This window comes from Protopterus annectens, chromosome 12.part0 (genome assembly GCF_019279795.1).
Source record: "Protopterus annectens isolate FY-2018-M chromosome 12.part0, PAN1.0, whole genome shotgun sequence".
NCBI lineage: Eukaryota > Metazoa > Chordata > Ceratodontiformes > Protopteridae > Protopterus > Protopterus annectens.
In genome coordinates this window covers 1,174,392,853-1,174,411,075 of record NC_056746.1, presented here as the reverse complement: position 1 = coordinate 1,174,411,075, position 18,223 = coordinate 1,174,392,853, and the positions used below count along the sequence as shown (strand labels likewise).

The 18,223-nt window shown below is 39.8% G+C and overlaps 1 protein-coding gene across 2 annotated transcripts in view; it reads left to right on the top strand.

Moving 5' to 3' along the window:
• CTNNBL1 (catenin beta like 1) overlaps positions 1-18,223 on the top strand; it is a 2,650,525-nt gene that overhangs the window by 1,385,412 nt on the left and 1,246,890 nt on the right. For both annotated transcript variants that reach the window (XM_044090205.1, XM_044090206.1), the window contains one exon: positions 12,131-12,312. In XM_044090205.1, coding sequence (XP_043946140.1) covers positions 12,131-12,312 — 182 coding nt within the window. The remainder of the gene's footprint in view (positions 1-12,130; positions 12,313-18,223) is intronic.

Here is an 18,223-nt window from a genome sequence, read left to right as displayed (position 1 = left end):
TTTTAACCTGAGTGTCTGTGATTTCAGGGAATCTACATTCTTCTGGTATGGTTATGGGCCCTCTTGGGGGTGAGAGGGGGTGAAGTTTGCGCTGAACAAATGCTATCCCTTCATACTTTGTTCCCTCTTCTGCTTCCTCTGGCTTTTATGGTTTCACTGGATCTCAATGATGCTTATCTCCATTTACATTTCTCTGTTGCTTTGTGGCATTTTCAATTCTCTACTTTGCCCTTTGGCCGCTCTACTGCCCCAAGAGTATTTACCAAATGCCTAGCTCCTGTCATTGTTTTTTACAGGCTCAAAGGAATTCAGGTCTTTTGTAATTTAGATGACCTGTTTATTCAAGCTTCCTCTCCAGAGATTATTTTACAGCACCTTCATTGGGTCATCACTGTGTTGCAAAGCCTGGGGTTCACTGTAAATTTTCAAAAATCCTTTCTGTCCCTGTCACGGGATCATGTTTTTCTGGGATGCAGGATCCAAACTGTTCCTGTGCTAGCATCCCTGCCTTCTCCCAAAGCATTGATTTCCTTTCTCCATTCCCTTCCTCTGGCTTTGATTTCAACCAGGGAATATCTAAAGGCTCTGGGATTCATGGCATCCACAATCTCTATGGTTCCCTTAACCAGACTGCACATGAGAAAGCTTCAGTGATATCTAAAGTCAGTTTGGCTTCAGCATGCTCTTCCTGTAGAGTTTCCAATCCCTGTTCTTCCATGTCTCAAGTTGGAATTTCAGTAGTAGATTCATCAACTGACTTTGAATCCAGGCCTTCCCTTTCAGACCCTGTTTCCCTCTCAGGAGCTGTTCACAGACTCCTGAGATGGGGATTAGGGAACTTCCTTTGGAAGCTTAAAGGTGCAAGGCATTTGGTATCCTCAGCAGCAGAAGGAGCACATCAGTATCATGGAGATGAGAGCTCTTCTGTTGGCCCTCACTGTTCTTCATCATCTGTTTTCTCCAGGATCCCTAGAGACCTTTATGGACAACACCACAGTGATGTGGTACATCAACAAACAAGGGGGACAAAGTCCTGTCTGCTTTGCAGATTGGCAGTCCAGGTTTGGGAGTTAGCGATTCAATACCAAGTCACACAGCAGGCAGTGTACATTCCTTCAAGTCAGTATTTTGTGGCAGACTCCCTGAGCAGGTCTATAACACAATCTCGTCGGTTGCTGTCGCCTCTTCCCTGACGTCAGTGCGCCAGGGGTATGAAAGATGCAGCCGATGCCATTTTCTTCAGTCTTTCTTGCCGCGCGGTGCCCGAAGCAAAAGCAGTTCGCAAGTGCTGGTCGGCCAACTCCTGAGATTTTCAAATCCGAATTTCAGAACCAAAGTCTTCATTAAAGCTAATTACCCTGCTGGGGAAACTTTTTTCTTGCCCCAGACCGATGTCAGAAAAAGTTAACAATTGTATTTCTTGTGGGAAGCAAATACCTCATAAGGATTTTCACTCTTACTGTATTCCTTGCCTTGGTCCTGATCACAACATTGCTAGCTGTCAGTTTTGTGCTAGATTTAACCAACACACTATTAAGCGTCAGTTCGATTTTGCATTTCATTGCTTTGGCTGAAGATTTAATTATATAATGCCATCAGAACAGCCGACAACCGGAGCTTACAAAAAACGCAAGGACAAGGAAAATGATAGGCATCCAAGGTCCAAAACCGACGACAAGGCCTCTGCTAGGCTTATCGCCGGTTCGCCGGCTCCCAGTGAGGTGCTTTTGCAGCCCCTGGCACCCGCTACCACAGAGCCAAAGGCCGCTTCCGACTCCCATGTGGAGCCGACTGAACCTCTGGATACTCAAGGTATTGGACACTCAGAAATCATTCCCTCAGATGGGTCCGGAGCCGCTGAGCAAGCATCGGCTTCTGAGGGTGTCTTCAGACCTACACAACTATATATTAAGCCATCTTCAGCTTCAAAGGCCAAGACTAAAGCAGCTCTAAAGACAAAGAAACAAGTACAGCATTCTCCTACTCAGACTTCCATGCCTAAAAAACAGATGTTCAAAATGGCCGAAGACTTAATTACCTTGATCAGGGGCTCCCATCCCCCTCCTGATAAGAGGCCTAGGCAAGAGACAGAGTATGATTCTTCTGATCAGGTTTCTATTTCCTTTGATTCCTCTTCTGAACAGGATTACTCCATGCTTCCCTAAGAGGATTCTGATGCTGAAGAATCCATTCCTTCAGCCTCCCCTCCTGAGGATTATTCCTTTGGGGAAACCATGCATACCATGAGGGAGCATTTCCACTGGGAGAGCCAAGATTACTCTGAATCTAAGAAAAGGCTCAGAGACTTCTTGCTACTTCCTCAGCACAGACCCCTTGCTATTCCACCTGTTCTAGACATTGTAGATGTATTTTCAGAGTCCGGCCTGTCCTCTGACTCTCTATCCCCTGCACCTGCTAAGCCAGACAGATACTACAGGGTCCCGGATTCTCATACATTCCTATATAAAAACCCCGCTGCTGACCCAGAAACTATATCTCAAGGTCCCAGAGAGGTTAAAGCTTCCACTGCAAAAAACCCCGTCCCCTCTGATAGGGATTCTAGGGCTTTAGACAGATGGGGGAAAAAAGTCTACACTTCTGCTACCTTGGCCGTAAGGGCTTTAAATTGCCAGTTTCATATGCTTAAATATCAGCAATACATAATGTCACTGCTTAAACAGAAATTGTTGACAAATACTGAATGTGCAGAGAACAAGGAATTGCAGGATTTATTGCATGCAGCTGAACAAGTGGGAAAGCATACTTTGCAATGTGGGTATGATTCACTGGAGGCCTCTTGCAGGGCCGCTGTTACAGGTTCTTTTATTATTGGCACCATCCGTTTTCTTGTGTTTCTTTTATTAGAAGGCATGCTTGGTTAAAGGAACAGAATCTGCCTGATCATGTTAAAGCAAAATTGTTAGATGCACCATTACAGCATGATACTTTCTTTGGTACTAAAGCAGAAGATGTGTTGGAAAAAAAATGGAGGCTAAAGCAAAATCCATGCAGACAGTCAAAGATTTCTTACAGGTACAGCCACCCAGGTTTAGCAGGAACTGGCCTTCTAAAAATTGGTCCTTTCCAGTGTCAGACAGACCACAAAGAGGCAGATACAGGTGTCCCAGAGGCAAATCTCAGCCCCATGGCTCAGGCCTAAACACTGGGGTACTCCTACCTCCAAAAGCGGAGGGGACAAATCACAACCTTACAGGAGACAGTCCCAATGACTTTCCTCTGCCAGATCCAAGCACTTTTCTTTTGGCAGCCCCCTTGGGGGGAAAACTAGCACTTTTTTCATCAAATTGGCAAATGGTTACCCAAGACAAATGGGTCCTGAACATAGTGTCCCAAGGCTACAGGTTCCATTTTCACACTCTACCAAGGTCAAAATGTATGCCAGACCTGCCACACAATCAATGGGCAGAGGCACAAAAACAAATTACAGCCCTCATGGACATGAGGGGCCATTCAGCAAGTACCACAACAAGAGCAGGGGCAAGGATTTTACTCCAGACTTTTCCTAGTACCCAGAAAGAACAAAACCTGGAGACCAATACTGGACCTGTCTATACTAAATACTTCTGGAATTTCCAAAATTCAAGATGTTGACTCTACAGCAGCTACTGCCCATGCTGGGCAAGAAGGCTTGGCTCATAACTTTGGACCTAAAAGAGGCATACCTGCATGTCCCAATCAGACAATCCTGCAGAAGATACCTCAGATTCATAGCTGGCTCAATGCATTACCAATTGTCTGCACTGCCCTTTGGCTTATCTACTGCACCCAGGGTCTTCACAAAATGCCTGGCAACAGTAATTGCATTTTGCAGACAAAGAGGAATTCAAATATATCCCTACTTGGACGACTGCCTAATTCAAGCAGAGAACAAAGATATTCTTCTAAAGCATCTGGAATTTGTAAAAAGATTACTAATTGGCCTGGGGTACAGAGTAAACAAAAATAAATCAAAAACTAGTGCCCTCTCAAGAGATAATATTCCTGGTTGCAAGCTTAAATACAACTGCCCAGATGGCTTACCTCACACCAGAAAAACAAAAGCAACTGACTTCTTACTTCAAGAAATTGGCAACAAAAACCCACTTATCTGCAAGGAAAATCCTGCAGGCCTTGGGTTTCATGGCATCCTGTATTCTACTAATTCCGTATGCCAGACTGCATATGAGGAAACCACAATGGTATCTAAAAAGTGTTTGGACTCAACATTGCCACAGCCTGGAGACAGTAATTGCACTCATTCCCTGCCTGCAACAGGAGTTTCGATGGTGGGCAGAAGCCTGTCACCACAACAAGGGTCTGCCATTCAGTTTACCCACAGCCAGACAGACACCGACAACGGATGCATCAGATTATGCCTGGGGGGCCCATATGGCAGGAAAATGTATTCAGGGCACATGGCCTGCACACCAGATGCATCTTCACATCAATCAAAAAGAGATGCCAGCTGTTCAAAATGCCCTGACAGCTTTCAAGGACCTGCTTCATCCAGGACAGATACTGATAAAGACAGACAACACTACAGTCATGTGGTACATAAACAAGCAGGGAGGTACACATTCCTACCCCCTCTGCAGACAAGCAATGACCTTACGGGACACAGCATTGGCTTTTCAAGTTCACCTGCAAGCACAATTCCTGCCAGGAAAAACAAATACTCTGGCAGACGAACTAAGCAGAAACCTCATGGATCCCCTCGAATGGAAACTGGATCCACAAGTCTTCAGCATGATAATAAGGAAATGGGGATGCCCAGACATAGATCTATTTGCCTCCCCTCACAACTGCCAATTACAGAGATTTTGCACAAGGATTTATCACAAGCAAGCATGGAAAGTGGACGCCCTATCCTTCAGCTGGAAAAATCTAACAGTATATGCCTTTCCTCCACTGCCTCTCCTTCCCAGGGTACTCCTAAAGGTCAGACAAGAGAAGCCAAAAATGATACTGATTGCACCAGACTGGCCATGCCAGCAATGGTACCCAATCCTAAAGAGCTTGTCTCAAGGTCCAGCATGGATATTGCCTCAAACTTCTCACTTGCTGACCCAACAAAACAATCAGATCCTGCACAGCCAACTCAGGACCTTAAATCTGGCAGCATGGTGGATAATGTAGCCATTCAGAACACTCCTCTGTCAAAAGCTGTTATGGATGTTATCTTGGAGGCCAGGAGGCCCAGTACCAGAAAATCTTATGCAGAAAAATGGAAGAGATTCTGTGCTTGGAACCAGGAACAAGGCATTGCCACGTGTGTACCAAATATCCCTCAGATTTTACAATACCTAACTGAGATGCTGAACAAAGGCCATTCTTTCTCATCAATAAAGATTCATGCCTCTGCCATTTCAGCCCATTACAATACGGAACCACCTATCTTTTCACATCCTCTAATAAGGCAGTACCTCAGAGGGGCCAAAAACATTAGGCCTCCAAGGAGAGCACCGATTCCGGCCTGGGACCTCAATTATATGTTGGAAAAACTCACACTGCCTCCTTGCGAGCCAGCATCAACAGCAGATATAAAATTCTTATCCTGGAAAAGAGCTCTGCTCCTAGCAATAACCTCTGCAAGGCGAGTCTCGGAGTTACAAGCACTCATGGCTGTGGAACCTTTTATCATTTTTCATCCAGACAGGTTTTCCCTGAGGACAAACCCCATTTATGCCTAAGGTGGTATCCAGTGTGGCCCTCAACCAAACCATTCACTTGCCTACCTTTTATCCAAATCCACAGAACAAGGGTGAGAAAATTCTGCATTCTTTGGACATACACAGGCAGTTACTCTTCTACTTGGACAGAACTAAAGATTTCAGAAAGACTGAGCAACTCTTAGTGTCATATGCTGCAGAATCACAAGGAAAGGCTATCTCAAAACAGACTATTTCTAAATGGATAGGCCATTGCATCCGTTTCTGTTATTTTCAACATGGCAAATCAGTGCCTAAGGGCATTAGGCCTCATTCCGCCAGAGCAGCAGCCACTTCAGCAGCCTTCCTCAGAGGAGTACCAACCAAGGATAATCTTAGAGGCTGCAACTTGGAGTTCAGTGCACACTTTCACAAAGCACTACCACTTACCTCTTTACTCTATGTCCAGAGCAGGCTTTGCCACTGCAGTTCTGCAGGGCCTCATAGCCTCTCCTAATCCTATTTAGCCCAGCCACCCATCCTCAGCTTTGGGATTCAACCCAAGAGTAATGACTGCAACAGTGAAACACGATGAACATAGTACAGTTGTGTACCTACCATAAATGTAGATTTTCGAGTGTATTCACTGTTGCAGTCCAGGTTACCCAGCCACCATCCCCCTTTTCTTTGCTGGGACTTATCTGCACTTCTCTATCCTATACAACCTATTTAGTGTATTTGCTTGTAGATGAAGGAAATGTTATCTTTGTACATGCATTTTTATTGACTTATTTTTCAGCCTACCATTTTGGGGGTACCTGACATCTGGGGCAAGAAAAACTGAAGAAAATGGCATTGGCTGCATCTTTTATACCCCTGGCACACTGACGTCAGGGAAGAGGCGGCAGCAACCGACGCCGGACCTAGACTTTGGAATTCTGGCCGACTGAGGGTAGCCTGCCAGCAGGATAACCCTAGAGTAATGACTGCAACAGTGAATTCACTCCAACATCTACATTTATGGTAGGTACACAACTGTACTTTATAAGTGCTTAACTACTTTGAAGTCTCGACTAGGACTGGCTACAGTTTGTGGTTCTTTTTTCCTGAAGCCAGCAACTTCAGTGTTCATGAAGTACCAGTTTTCCAGGAGACATCGTCCCTTAAAACTGGAAACCACCTGGCATCATTACAAGGCTCTTAATAAATATACACATGCCCACACACACACATACACATACATATGTATATATATATATATATATATATATATATATATATATATATATATGTATATATATGTGTGTGTGTATATATATATATATATATATATATATATATATATATATACACATATATATGTGCATATATATATATATATATATATATATATATGCATATATATGTGTGTGTATATATATATATATATATATATATATATATATATATATATATATATATATATATATATATATATATATATATATATATATATATATATATGTATATATATATATATATATATATATATATATATATATATATATATATATATATATATATATATATATATATATATATATATATATATATATATATATATATATATATATATATATAGTTTCACTTCATATACTCAAGATGCTGAAATCATGAATTCCAGCATTTTGAGTGCATGAAGCCGAAACTTTCGAATAGCGAAAGTGCATAAGCGCGAATATGTAGAATCCCTGCTTATGCAGTGACGCTACATTACGGGAAGTGTTTGGGATGTTTGTGTTCGGGCTTTCAGGGGAGTGAGTGTATGCGAGTATTTTTGTAAATTGTTTGTGTGTGTGTGTGTGTGTGTGTATGTATATGTGTGTGTGTGTGTGTGTGTGCACACGCACGTGCGAGGGACTGTAGAATGTGTGTGTTTGAGGTTTTTTTTTTTTTTCTTTGTGCGATCTCGGAGTTAGTATATATAAGTAGGGGTGTGTGGGGGGCTTATGTTTAGTGTAGGTATGTGTATGTATTGTTTTGTTGTGCTTTTGTTTTTTTGTGGTGTAGGTGTTGTGGTCTGTGTGTGCTGTAGTGTATGTGTGTTCGGGTTTGTGATTTCGGCTTTGTGTGGTGTTGTGATGGTTTCGACTTTATGCACTCGAAATGCTGAAATTCGAGATTTCAGCATTTCAAGTGTATGAAGTGAAACCATAGATATATATATATATATATATATATATGTATATATATATATATATATGTGTGTGTGTGTGTGTATATATATATATATGTATGTGTATATGTGTGTTTGCGTGTATATATAAACACACACACCAGTAGTCTTCAAGCCTGTCTTAGTGTTCCATCTAGTCCTTGTTCAGCTAACTCACCCTATCCTTTCCTTGCTGTGTTCCAAGTAACACTGACCACCTCTGAAGTATTGCACTATATCTCTCCCTTCCATGTCTGTATTAACATCTTCATGATGTAGTATTTTCTCAAATCTAACTCTAAACTTTCCCTTCTGACTACCAGCATGTCCCCATTGCTGTCACTAACCTTTCTGTCCATTTCCACCCCTTATAACGATTCAGCTTACACTCAGCATTTTAGGACTTGTTTTACCATTTTCAATGGACCTGACTCCTTTTTGTGTATGCAGGGAGTAAGTTGCATTTTTTGATTGATAATTCCCTGCTGAGAAAGTGTCATTTGCATTGTAGTCTCAAGGAGAAATATTACAGGAACATTGATGTTTGAAGTAAATAATGTCCAGTATATATCAATAACATCTTTTGGGCATACTGTATGATTCAGAGAGGTGTAAAGTGAGATGATAATGTTAATAATAATTTTATTTTATATATATATATATATATATATATATATATATATATATATATATATATATATGTATATATATGGTTCCACTTCATATCATCGAATTACCATTTCATCGAATTGCAAATCATCGAGACCAAATCGTCAAAAACTCATTTCATTGAATCTCAAATCATTGAAAACTATGAAGCAACTACAAATAACATTCCACAATGTTTTTACTACGTTTATGCAGGGGCAAGCCCCTGCACCCTCATGGGGCTCCACCCACACCCCCATAATTAAATATACCAACTGCAAGGTTGCAGTACAGTGGGGTTAGGAAATTACCTTTTTCCCCCACTGTAGTGCGACTTTGGAGTTGGTATATTTAATTACAGGGGGTGTGGAGGGCGGAGCCCCCCACATGGGGGGTGCAGGGGGGGCTTGCTCCCCTGCATAAACGTAGTAAAAACATTTTGGAATGTTATTTGTAGTTGCTTCATAGTTTTCAATGATTTGAGATTCAATGAAATGAGTTTTCGATGATTTGGTCTCGATGATTTGCAATTCGATGAAATGGTAATTCGATGATATGAAGTGGGACCATATATATATATATATATATATATATCATATACAGTGGATATAAAAAGTGTACACACCCCTGTTAAAATGCCAGGTTTCTGTGATATATAAAAGAGACCACAATAAATCATTTCAAAATTTTCCCAACTTTAATGTGACCTAGAACCTGTACAATTCAATTGAAAAACAAACATCTGTTATAGGAAAAAAATATAAAAAATAAAAAACGTACAATATGCTGGTTGCATAAGTGTGCACACCCTTAAACTAATACTTTGCTGAAGCACCTCTTAATTTAATTACAGCATTCAGTCTTTTTGGGTTGGAGTCTATCAGCATGGCACATCTTGACTTGACAATATTTGCCCACTATTCCTTGCAAAAGTACTCCAAATCTGTCAGATTGCAAGGGCATCTCTTGTGAACAGCCCTCTTCAGGTCACCCCACAGATTTTCTATTGGATTTAGGTTTGGGCTCTGGTTTGGCCATTCCAAAATTTAATTTTCTTGTGGTGTAGCCGTTCTTTTGTTGATTTGGATGTATGCTTGGAGTCATTGTCGTGTTGAGAGGTGAAATTCCTCTTCATCTTCAGCTTTCTAGCAGACGCCTGAAGGTTTTGGGCCAAAAGTGACTGGTATTTGGAACTGTTCATAATTCCCTCCACCTTGACTAAAGCCCCCAGTTCCAGCTGAAGAAAAGCAACCCCAAAGCATGATACTGCACCACCTTGCTTCACCATGTGGATGGTGTTCTTTTGGTGATGCAAAGTGTTGTTTTTGTGCCAAATGTACCTTTTTTTGGCCAAACAATTCAATATTGGTCTCATCAGACCATAACACATTTTCCCACATGCTTTTGGGAAACTTGATGTATTGTTTTGCAAATATTAGCCGGGAGTGGATTTTTTTTTTGTTTAAGAAAAAGCTTCTGTCTTGCAGCTCTACCCCATAGCCCAGACATATGGAGAATACGGAAGATTGTTGTCACTTGTATTACACAACCAGTACTTGCCAGAAATTCGTGCAGCTCCATCAGTGTTGCTGTAGGTCTTGGCAGCCTCCCTGACCAGTTTTCGTCTTGTCTTTTCATCAGTTATGGAGGGATTTCCAGCTCTTTGCAACATCACTGTTGTCCCATATTTTCTCCACTTTTTGATGACGGTCTTCACTGTGTTCCATGGTATATCCAGTGCTGTGGAAATTTTTTTGTACCCTTCTCCCGACTGATACCTTTCAACAATGAAATCCCTTTGATGCTTTGTAAGCTCTCTGCAAACTGTGGCTTTTGCTGTAGCAGGCAACTGAGTAAATGTCAGGAAAATCCTACTAGGACAGCTGAACTTTATTTGTGGTTAATCAGTCTTTTTAATTGATAGCAGGTGTGAACCCAAGAAGACTGAATGCTGTAATTAAATCAAAAGTTGCTTCAACAAAGTATTAGTTTAAGGGTGTTCACACTTAAGCAACCAGCTTATTGTACGTTTTTTGCTATTTATATTTTTCCCCTAACAGATTTGTTTGTTTTTTATTTGAATTGTACAGCTTATAGGTCACCTTAAAGGTGGGAAAAGTTTTGAAATGATTTATCGTGGTCTCATTTTTTTATATCACAAAAAACCTGGCATTTTAACAGGGGTGTGTGTGTACACTTTTTATACTCACTGTATATGGTAAATATAGTTTGTTACCGTATTGATTGTAAAGGTTCTTTAAAATATAAAGATGAGATCTAGGCTTGGATATTACATGACAGTGACTGAAGAAGAAGACTTTTTAACACTGTTACAGCCAGTAGCTAAAGTGTAAAACCTATAAATTGCATTAAAATGTATGATGCTATACTGCTTTTTTTCCAGAGTTAGCTAGCTAGCTTGTTTGTTAGTTAATTTGCATTATGTTTGCTGGGAAAATGTAAGGCATAACCCCATTTATGGAGGTCCCATAACTCCACAGTATGCAACATTAAGAAAAAGTGTTCCAGTAAGCATTTCAGAAACCGGAAGCAATAGACACAAGACATTACATTTCATAATAGCAAAGTACAGTAACATTTAAGAAATGTATTTCTTCTATTGCATTCTTATAACTGGCATACTATGTAATGGGGATTACTTTATGAATGGTATGTTCTGTATAGTTCAGAAGGCCTTGCATGGCTGGAAATAATACGTTTGTGCATTTCAAAATGTACCTGTATTGTAGAAGTGAAAGAGTGGTTAAGCTGGGCCGAGTGTGTTAGAAGTGCCTTAGTTATGTCCATGTGTTATTTAATAAGTAGATTCATCCGTGCATTTAGACCATTTTTGCTTCTTTATAATGTAGACCATTTAATTTCATAGAGACAGTAAAAAGGGGTTCTCTTGTACCGAACCTTGACAGATTCTAACAGCAACTCTGTGTAATTTATGTGCTTGTGAATGTTGCTAACTATACATTGGTGGTAAGAGATTTTGTATTTTCTTAACTGTTCATGGACTAAATATGGAAGACTGGTGAATTTAACATATTAAAGGATAGAGAAAAAAGTGATGAAGCTAGGGTGTGGGACAGAGAAATGAAAAATGAAGTATACAAGTGCTGGGAGCATTTAGGGAAGCTTGGATAATCAGGAAAGAGAATAAGAGGAGGGGGCAGGAATTAACACAAGGTAAAATATAGAGTTTAATAGAGGTGGAGATTAGTATTTGAAGGTTATTTTGAGCTTTGTGGTTGTTACATCTAAAAGTCTTGATTTGAATATCTCTAGAAGTATATAAGGATGTATCAGTAAATCTTCAGAAAGAGTAGCACGTATTAACTTGCCTGGTGCAGTTAAGTATATAAGCATAATTTTGTGATACTCCATTGATTTGCTGAGTTAGTCTGTAAACATGACACATGCATAAAGAACATACACTGAAGTCATGTAACTGCAGTGAATTAAATCTGGATTGCATTTTAGCAGTAGTAGTAGTGTGTAGTAATCAGTAAACATAGTGTGCTTTTGCATATGTGGCTTACCAGGAAAACTGACACAACTTTTGTACAAGTTTGTTGGTGGCACTAAAGTTCGGTCATTATTCACAAGTTAATGCAAGATTATTGTTTTAAAGGGAGAAGAAAATGTCTCGTGCCAGTGCTTTGAAGGTTTTAGACCATGCAATGATTGGCCCAGAAGGTGCAGATAACTGTCATAAGTTTGTGGATATCCTTGGACTGAGAACAATATTCCCACTCTTTATGAAATCTCCAAAGAAAATAAAGAAAGCTGGTGTCACAGAAAAGGAGCATGAAGGTAAGCTGCAAAATGATAGCTTGGGGTACATCGTTCCCAGAATTATGGTGCTTGTTTCCTGGGTCATGACTGTTTTAAGAGCTATTGTATTTTGTTAATTTTTCTCTTCATATACTATGACATTCAAAAGAATAGAGATTGTAGAAGACATATTCATTGTCTGCCTTGTGCATAGAAATGATAGTGATGGAAGCCTCAGTGATCCTCAATACCTGCCTGTCTTTGTGTGATCCGCACTGCATTCTCTTAGTATGCATTTTAGTGTGATTCTGCTGTCTGGATTTGAATCTTTTGCAGCTGCATTCTCATCAGTTTTCTTGGTAGACTGTTTCTTTTTCATATTTCTTGTGTTCAGTTTGTGATAAGTACTTGAGTTATAAGTTGTTTTTCCAAAGGCTGTCTCTTTATGCTGCCAGACTTTAAAATGGCAATGTGGTATTTAAAGATTTTTTTTCTTTTTTGTGTGTTCTTTGTATGTTTATCCTACATGTACACATACAGTGGAAGAACCTTGCACCCATCCACTTGCATATTCTCACCTTCAGAGTCACTGTGCCTCTTGGAAGGGATGCAATGACTTCAGAGTAATGCTTTCTCAGTTTTAGCCACTTAGGAATGGTCTGCTGCTGTTGACATATAACCCTCTGCAGCTTCTAATTACCTAGTTTGTTTGCAACTGTGTTGCACTTTTTGCCAGCTTTCAAGTTTGTCTCTGTGTCATTTGCTGCGTGTTTTTAAAGCAGTTGTATTTATTTACATATAAAACATATTAATTCGTATAAAAACATGAAGGGACTATAGCTGTCCAGCATCAAATAATTTGCAAATAAATTTTCTATGCTATTGAGTGCTGGCACAAGCTCTAGCTTACCTTTGACCCTACGCTGAATTAACTAGGTAATTGGAGAAAGAATAAGTGCCTGTGGCTAAACATGAGATACAAAATAAACAGAAAAAAATCCCAGCATGCAGCACTTATTAAAAACAAAAAATGTGTTTGCCTTAGGAAGCTGAAAAAAAGTACAGCAGGAATAGATACAAAACCAAAATAATAACAACAGAGATGTTAGTGATAAAGGAACCCACTTAATTTGCATGGTTCTTTCTTCCCTTTGTCTGTAGCCCTTAGTCTTTCTTTGCTTTGTTTATCTACTTGCAGGGGAAAATAATAGTCAAGATAAAAGCCCTTTGTATGTTAGAGCTTACTTATTTAAGTTGCAAGAAAAAAATATATTTCTGCTATCAGCAGTGACCATTTTTAAACTCTCTCACAATTTTCTTAAAGATGAATCTATTCATTTTGCTAGCAGTCCAAGCTGTCAGAATTGAAGATGTAGTCTTATTTGGCAAACTAAAGTAAGTGCTAAGCCATTCCTTTAGACAATGTTGCACGGGTTTGCTAATTACAAAGCTAGTCTCAGCAGACATTTTCAGCAAGTTCCAAATGTGATCAGAAGTAATATTTTCCTTTGGTCAAACCTGCTGTAAATTATTGGACATTCTGTTCTGTCACATTTAGTGTAGAAGCTACATTTTCTGCTATATTCAGACCATTCATTCATTCTCTGATTACCTGCTTACTCCATTTCATGGTGAGTAGGGGAACAGAATCCTGTCATAAAACTCATTCAAAACAAGATTGAGATACTTAATTATTGGCAGGCCACCAGCCCATCACGGGATAGATGCACATACATGGTGCACATACTTATGGGTAGGTTATACTTTGTGATGTGGGTGGGAAATATGAACCCAGTGAAAACCCCTTGTAGATGTAGGGAGAATAGTGCAGAAAGCAATAATACACAACTCAAAAAGAATAAAAAAAAAAAAAAAAAAAACAACCACAAACCAGTGACCCAATAAAAATTCAGACAGATTTTAATTAACTCTCTGATGTCTCGGTTATAGTGCCTTCAAGGAGAATACACACTGAATAAAACACTCAACATAAATACTACCTCCAATTATACTCAATTTAAAAAAATCACATTCAAGTTAAAGGAGAAACCTCCAATTAAGTTCAGAATTCATATCCTTAGGTATTAAAGTATCAAATTTAAGAATATAGATGGCTTCTTTATATAAAAGTCTGTCCCTAAAACAAGTATCAGTAGAAACACATTCCATTCATTCCACTTTTTCTAAAATAGTCCCATGTAAACCCACAGATGAACCCTGATGTGCTTGTTGAAAGTGCACTGCCACAGAACTAGTGTCTTTAAAATTTTCTAAATCTCGCATATCTTCTAATACTCTCACTTTAAAGGCCCTTTTAAACTGACCAATGTAAAACTTATTACATGAACATTTGAGAGCATAAATTATGCCAACAGTATCACATCTAAAGAAACCTTTCACTACAAATGTTTGTCCATTAATATTTCCAAAACGACTAACATTGTGTTTGTATGCCTTACATTTACCACATACAAGAGTACCAGGATTCAGTCGCATATTTTATAAACTCACAGGAGGCATTATAAATTTCCCTTTAACTAAAAATTTTTTAAACTTTTCCCTACCCTAAAAGAAAATTTTAGCCTCTCACGTAACTATAACTGGGAATCTCTATTGGTTTGCATATACTGCCAATAATATTTCACCAAGCCCATTAGAATTTTACTAAAACAGCTATAGATGGTCACAAAATAAATCTCAGTCTGGCTCCCATTCAACGTAGGGCCAACTCTATTACATCTAAAATAATATTCCCTCTCTCTATTTTGTACCCGGGTAATAGCTCTATTAATAACAGAGAATTCAAGATGTAGTCTTATCTGGCAAACTAAAGTAAGTTATAAGCCATTCCTTTAGACAATGTTGTACGGGTTTGCTATTACTAAGCTAGTCTCAGCAGACATTTTCAGCCCACATATTGGGTTCAGCAACTTCCAAATGTGATCAGAAGTAATATTTTCCTTTGGTCAAACCTGCTGTAAATTCTTGGACATTCTGTTCTCTCATTTAGTGTAGAAGTTGCATTCTCTGCTATATTCAGATCATTCATTCATTCATTCATTCTCTGATTACCTGCTTAGTCCATTTCATGGTGAGTAGTGGAGCAGAATCCTATCATAAAACTCATACAAAACAAGATTGAGATACTTAATTCTTGGCAGGCCACCAGCCCATCACGGGATAGATGCACATACATGGTGCACATACTTATGGGTAGGAAATATGAACCCAGTGAAAACCCCTTGTAGATGTAGGGAGAATGTGAAGACTGCACATAAAGCAACTCTGCTAAGAACTGACCTAACTACCCAAGCTTTGTGAGACAACAGGGCTAACTGCTGTGATATTTTGCCACCCACCATGCGTTTTTTTTTTTTTGCTAGAAAATTAATTTATCCTTGTTCATCGTGGTGATGAGACAATTCCATCTTGGGGGATATATGAATGCGTCCACATTTGATATATACACAATGATCACCTTGCCATCAGAGCACATCTTTTGTAGATGCTATAGTTTAGACTGCCACTGCAGGAGCAGAGCACAATTCTGTAGGGTGCCATTTAGGGTGCTGTGTTCCAAATGCATCTTTCTGTCTTTTGTTCTCCCTCTCTCTCCTTTGGGATTGTTTTCTGGGACATTACACGGTATTCTTATCCAGATTTTCTACTCCGTGCAAATAATCTATGAAAATAATTTATAATCATTAAGGAAAGATGTGTATTGTTTGGTTCACTGTTGCAGTAGTGATAACAGCTGGGACTTCTGCTGCAAAGGATGATGTCTGGCTTAACTTCTAGACTTTCTCACATTTAGAAGCCAGCATGTCTGTAATGTAAGAGGGATGTTTGCCATCACTATTTTTAATTCTTTATTGCCATAGAATGAGAGAAGTTCTGTATGCATTTTTAAGTGTGTCATTAGTTCATTGGTTTAGCCTGACTTCCAGAATACAGAAATGTACCCCTTTGGGGTAAAAGATCTGTTTACAGCCTTTTGAGATTTTGAGCATTAAGAACTATAGATGTTCAAATATAAATTCATTGTTCATATTGCATGTAAGAGGCAAATCCCACATAAATGCTTCGATAATCAGTATTAATTTTGGCTGGGGACTTGCGTATATCAACTCCTGCCCCCATTATGCAAACTTCAACCAGAAAGCCATCAGCATGAAAGCCAAATCTTTCCAGGACTTTTTGAAACAGAAAAGGCTGCATGTCTTCTCCAGGTTGCTAAAGCATTGGCCAGGTCATCTACAGGTACCCCACTGAAAAAAAAATGAAAGGAGACCCATCCTCAAAAAGTAGGCCTCCATGGAGGCTTGATAACATGCCTTTGGAATCTGAAGGCCACCCTCAACTCTAGGAAGTTGAATCCAGTGAAGTACTTTTGCAATCCATGACACTGACATCCATCTGCACCATGATCTCTGACCGTACCCCTCAGGAGGCTACTGTGAACTCGCATGACAACATGTCCTCCCATACCTAAGCCTTTCAACTGACAGTCCTCTCACATGCCTGTCTTTGGGACTCTGGAGCGAGCACTTATCTTCTAGTTGATAAAGGAAGCGGATGGTATTCTGCGTGTTCTTGTGGGTGTAAGCTAAAGATACTTGACCCCCACCCTTGATCTGAGACCTCTGAGGTGGTCAGCACTTCCAGAAGCAGGGCCATGGCATCCTGGTTTCAAACACTTCCCATCTTACTCAAGTATGACTTGGGCAGTTTTTCTCCCATCCTCCTCAGACTCCCTTTCATGCTGCGATAAAGTTGGCCCACGATTTTAAGAACCTGCAGCCATCCGAGATTGGGCTTCATTGTCAGGGGCCTCTACTCAAAACAAATTATAAGAGTAACCATTCAATTGAGGAAATGGATTCTTGTGGCTCAGAGGCAGATGACCTGACCTGTGCTGCCCAGAAGTCTTCCCGTCTTTGCTGTGACTGAGAGACTGAAGAACACCTTATTGTTAGCTTTTCCACCAAATGATGATTTGTTTGGTGATTCCCTCATTAGCAAGAAGTATCTCATGAAATGAGAGTCTTAAGGAGCCATATTAGCTTTGTTGTTGCTTCTGTTTGGAGAAAGAACATGACATGCCTTGCCTCAGCTGTCAGAGTTTCAACCCAACTATCCAACACAGGAGGAGGAAGTTCCAGTCCTTCTTATCATGCAATGTGGTGATGGTTTAGCGAGTCCACCATAGAGCTAATTAAGAGGGACCCATGTGCAGTTCCAGGCCTGTGAACAAGCACAGCAAAAGAAGGTGACACATATGGTGGGCAGATACCAGTCACACCTTCCTGAAGGTATGTTCATCCTAAAGACACTCTTATGTTGCCAGCTCCTCATCAACTATGGCTCCTTGACTAAAATGCAACTGTTGTGGTTTTCACTCATAAGTACTATCATCAATGTTTGAAATCCTCCACCTGTCAAATTGTCTTTATTGGCCTGAATGTACTCATAAAAACTTTAGAGCATTCAGAAACCACATAGTTAAAACATTAGTATGTTCTTAAAGGGAGCAGCATCTGCATCCTTTAGTTTGCCTTTTGACTAATCAAGTCGTGTTAAATCCAGCCCTTCCTCTTTCTTCCCTCCATTCCTTCTCAGTCAGACACCTCAGACTTCACTTGGGGGACAATGTCTTAAGATGTCAAAGTCCAGGGCATGTGGGAGCCTCATTTCAGACACAAGCACACAAATGTCAAGGAGGTGATGGCCCTAATAAAAACCTCTAAATCAGCCAAGGACACAGAACTGCTGTTAGTGATAACCAACAACAACACAATGATGTGATATATAAACAAACAAGTGGGAGTGAGAAAATTCCCTCTATATAAACTAATGATTGCTTGGAATCTGGATGTTCAGTACAGTCTAACTCTAGAGGTGGCATATATTCCCATCAGGACAGAACATAGTAACCATTGTTTGAGCAGAT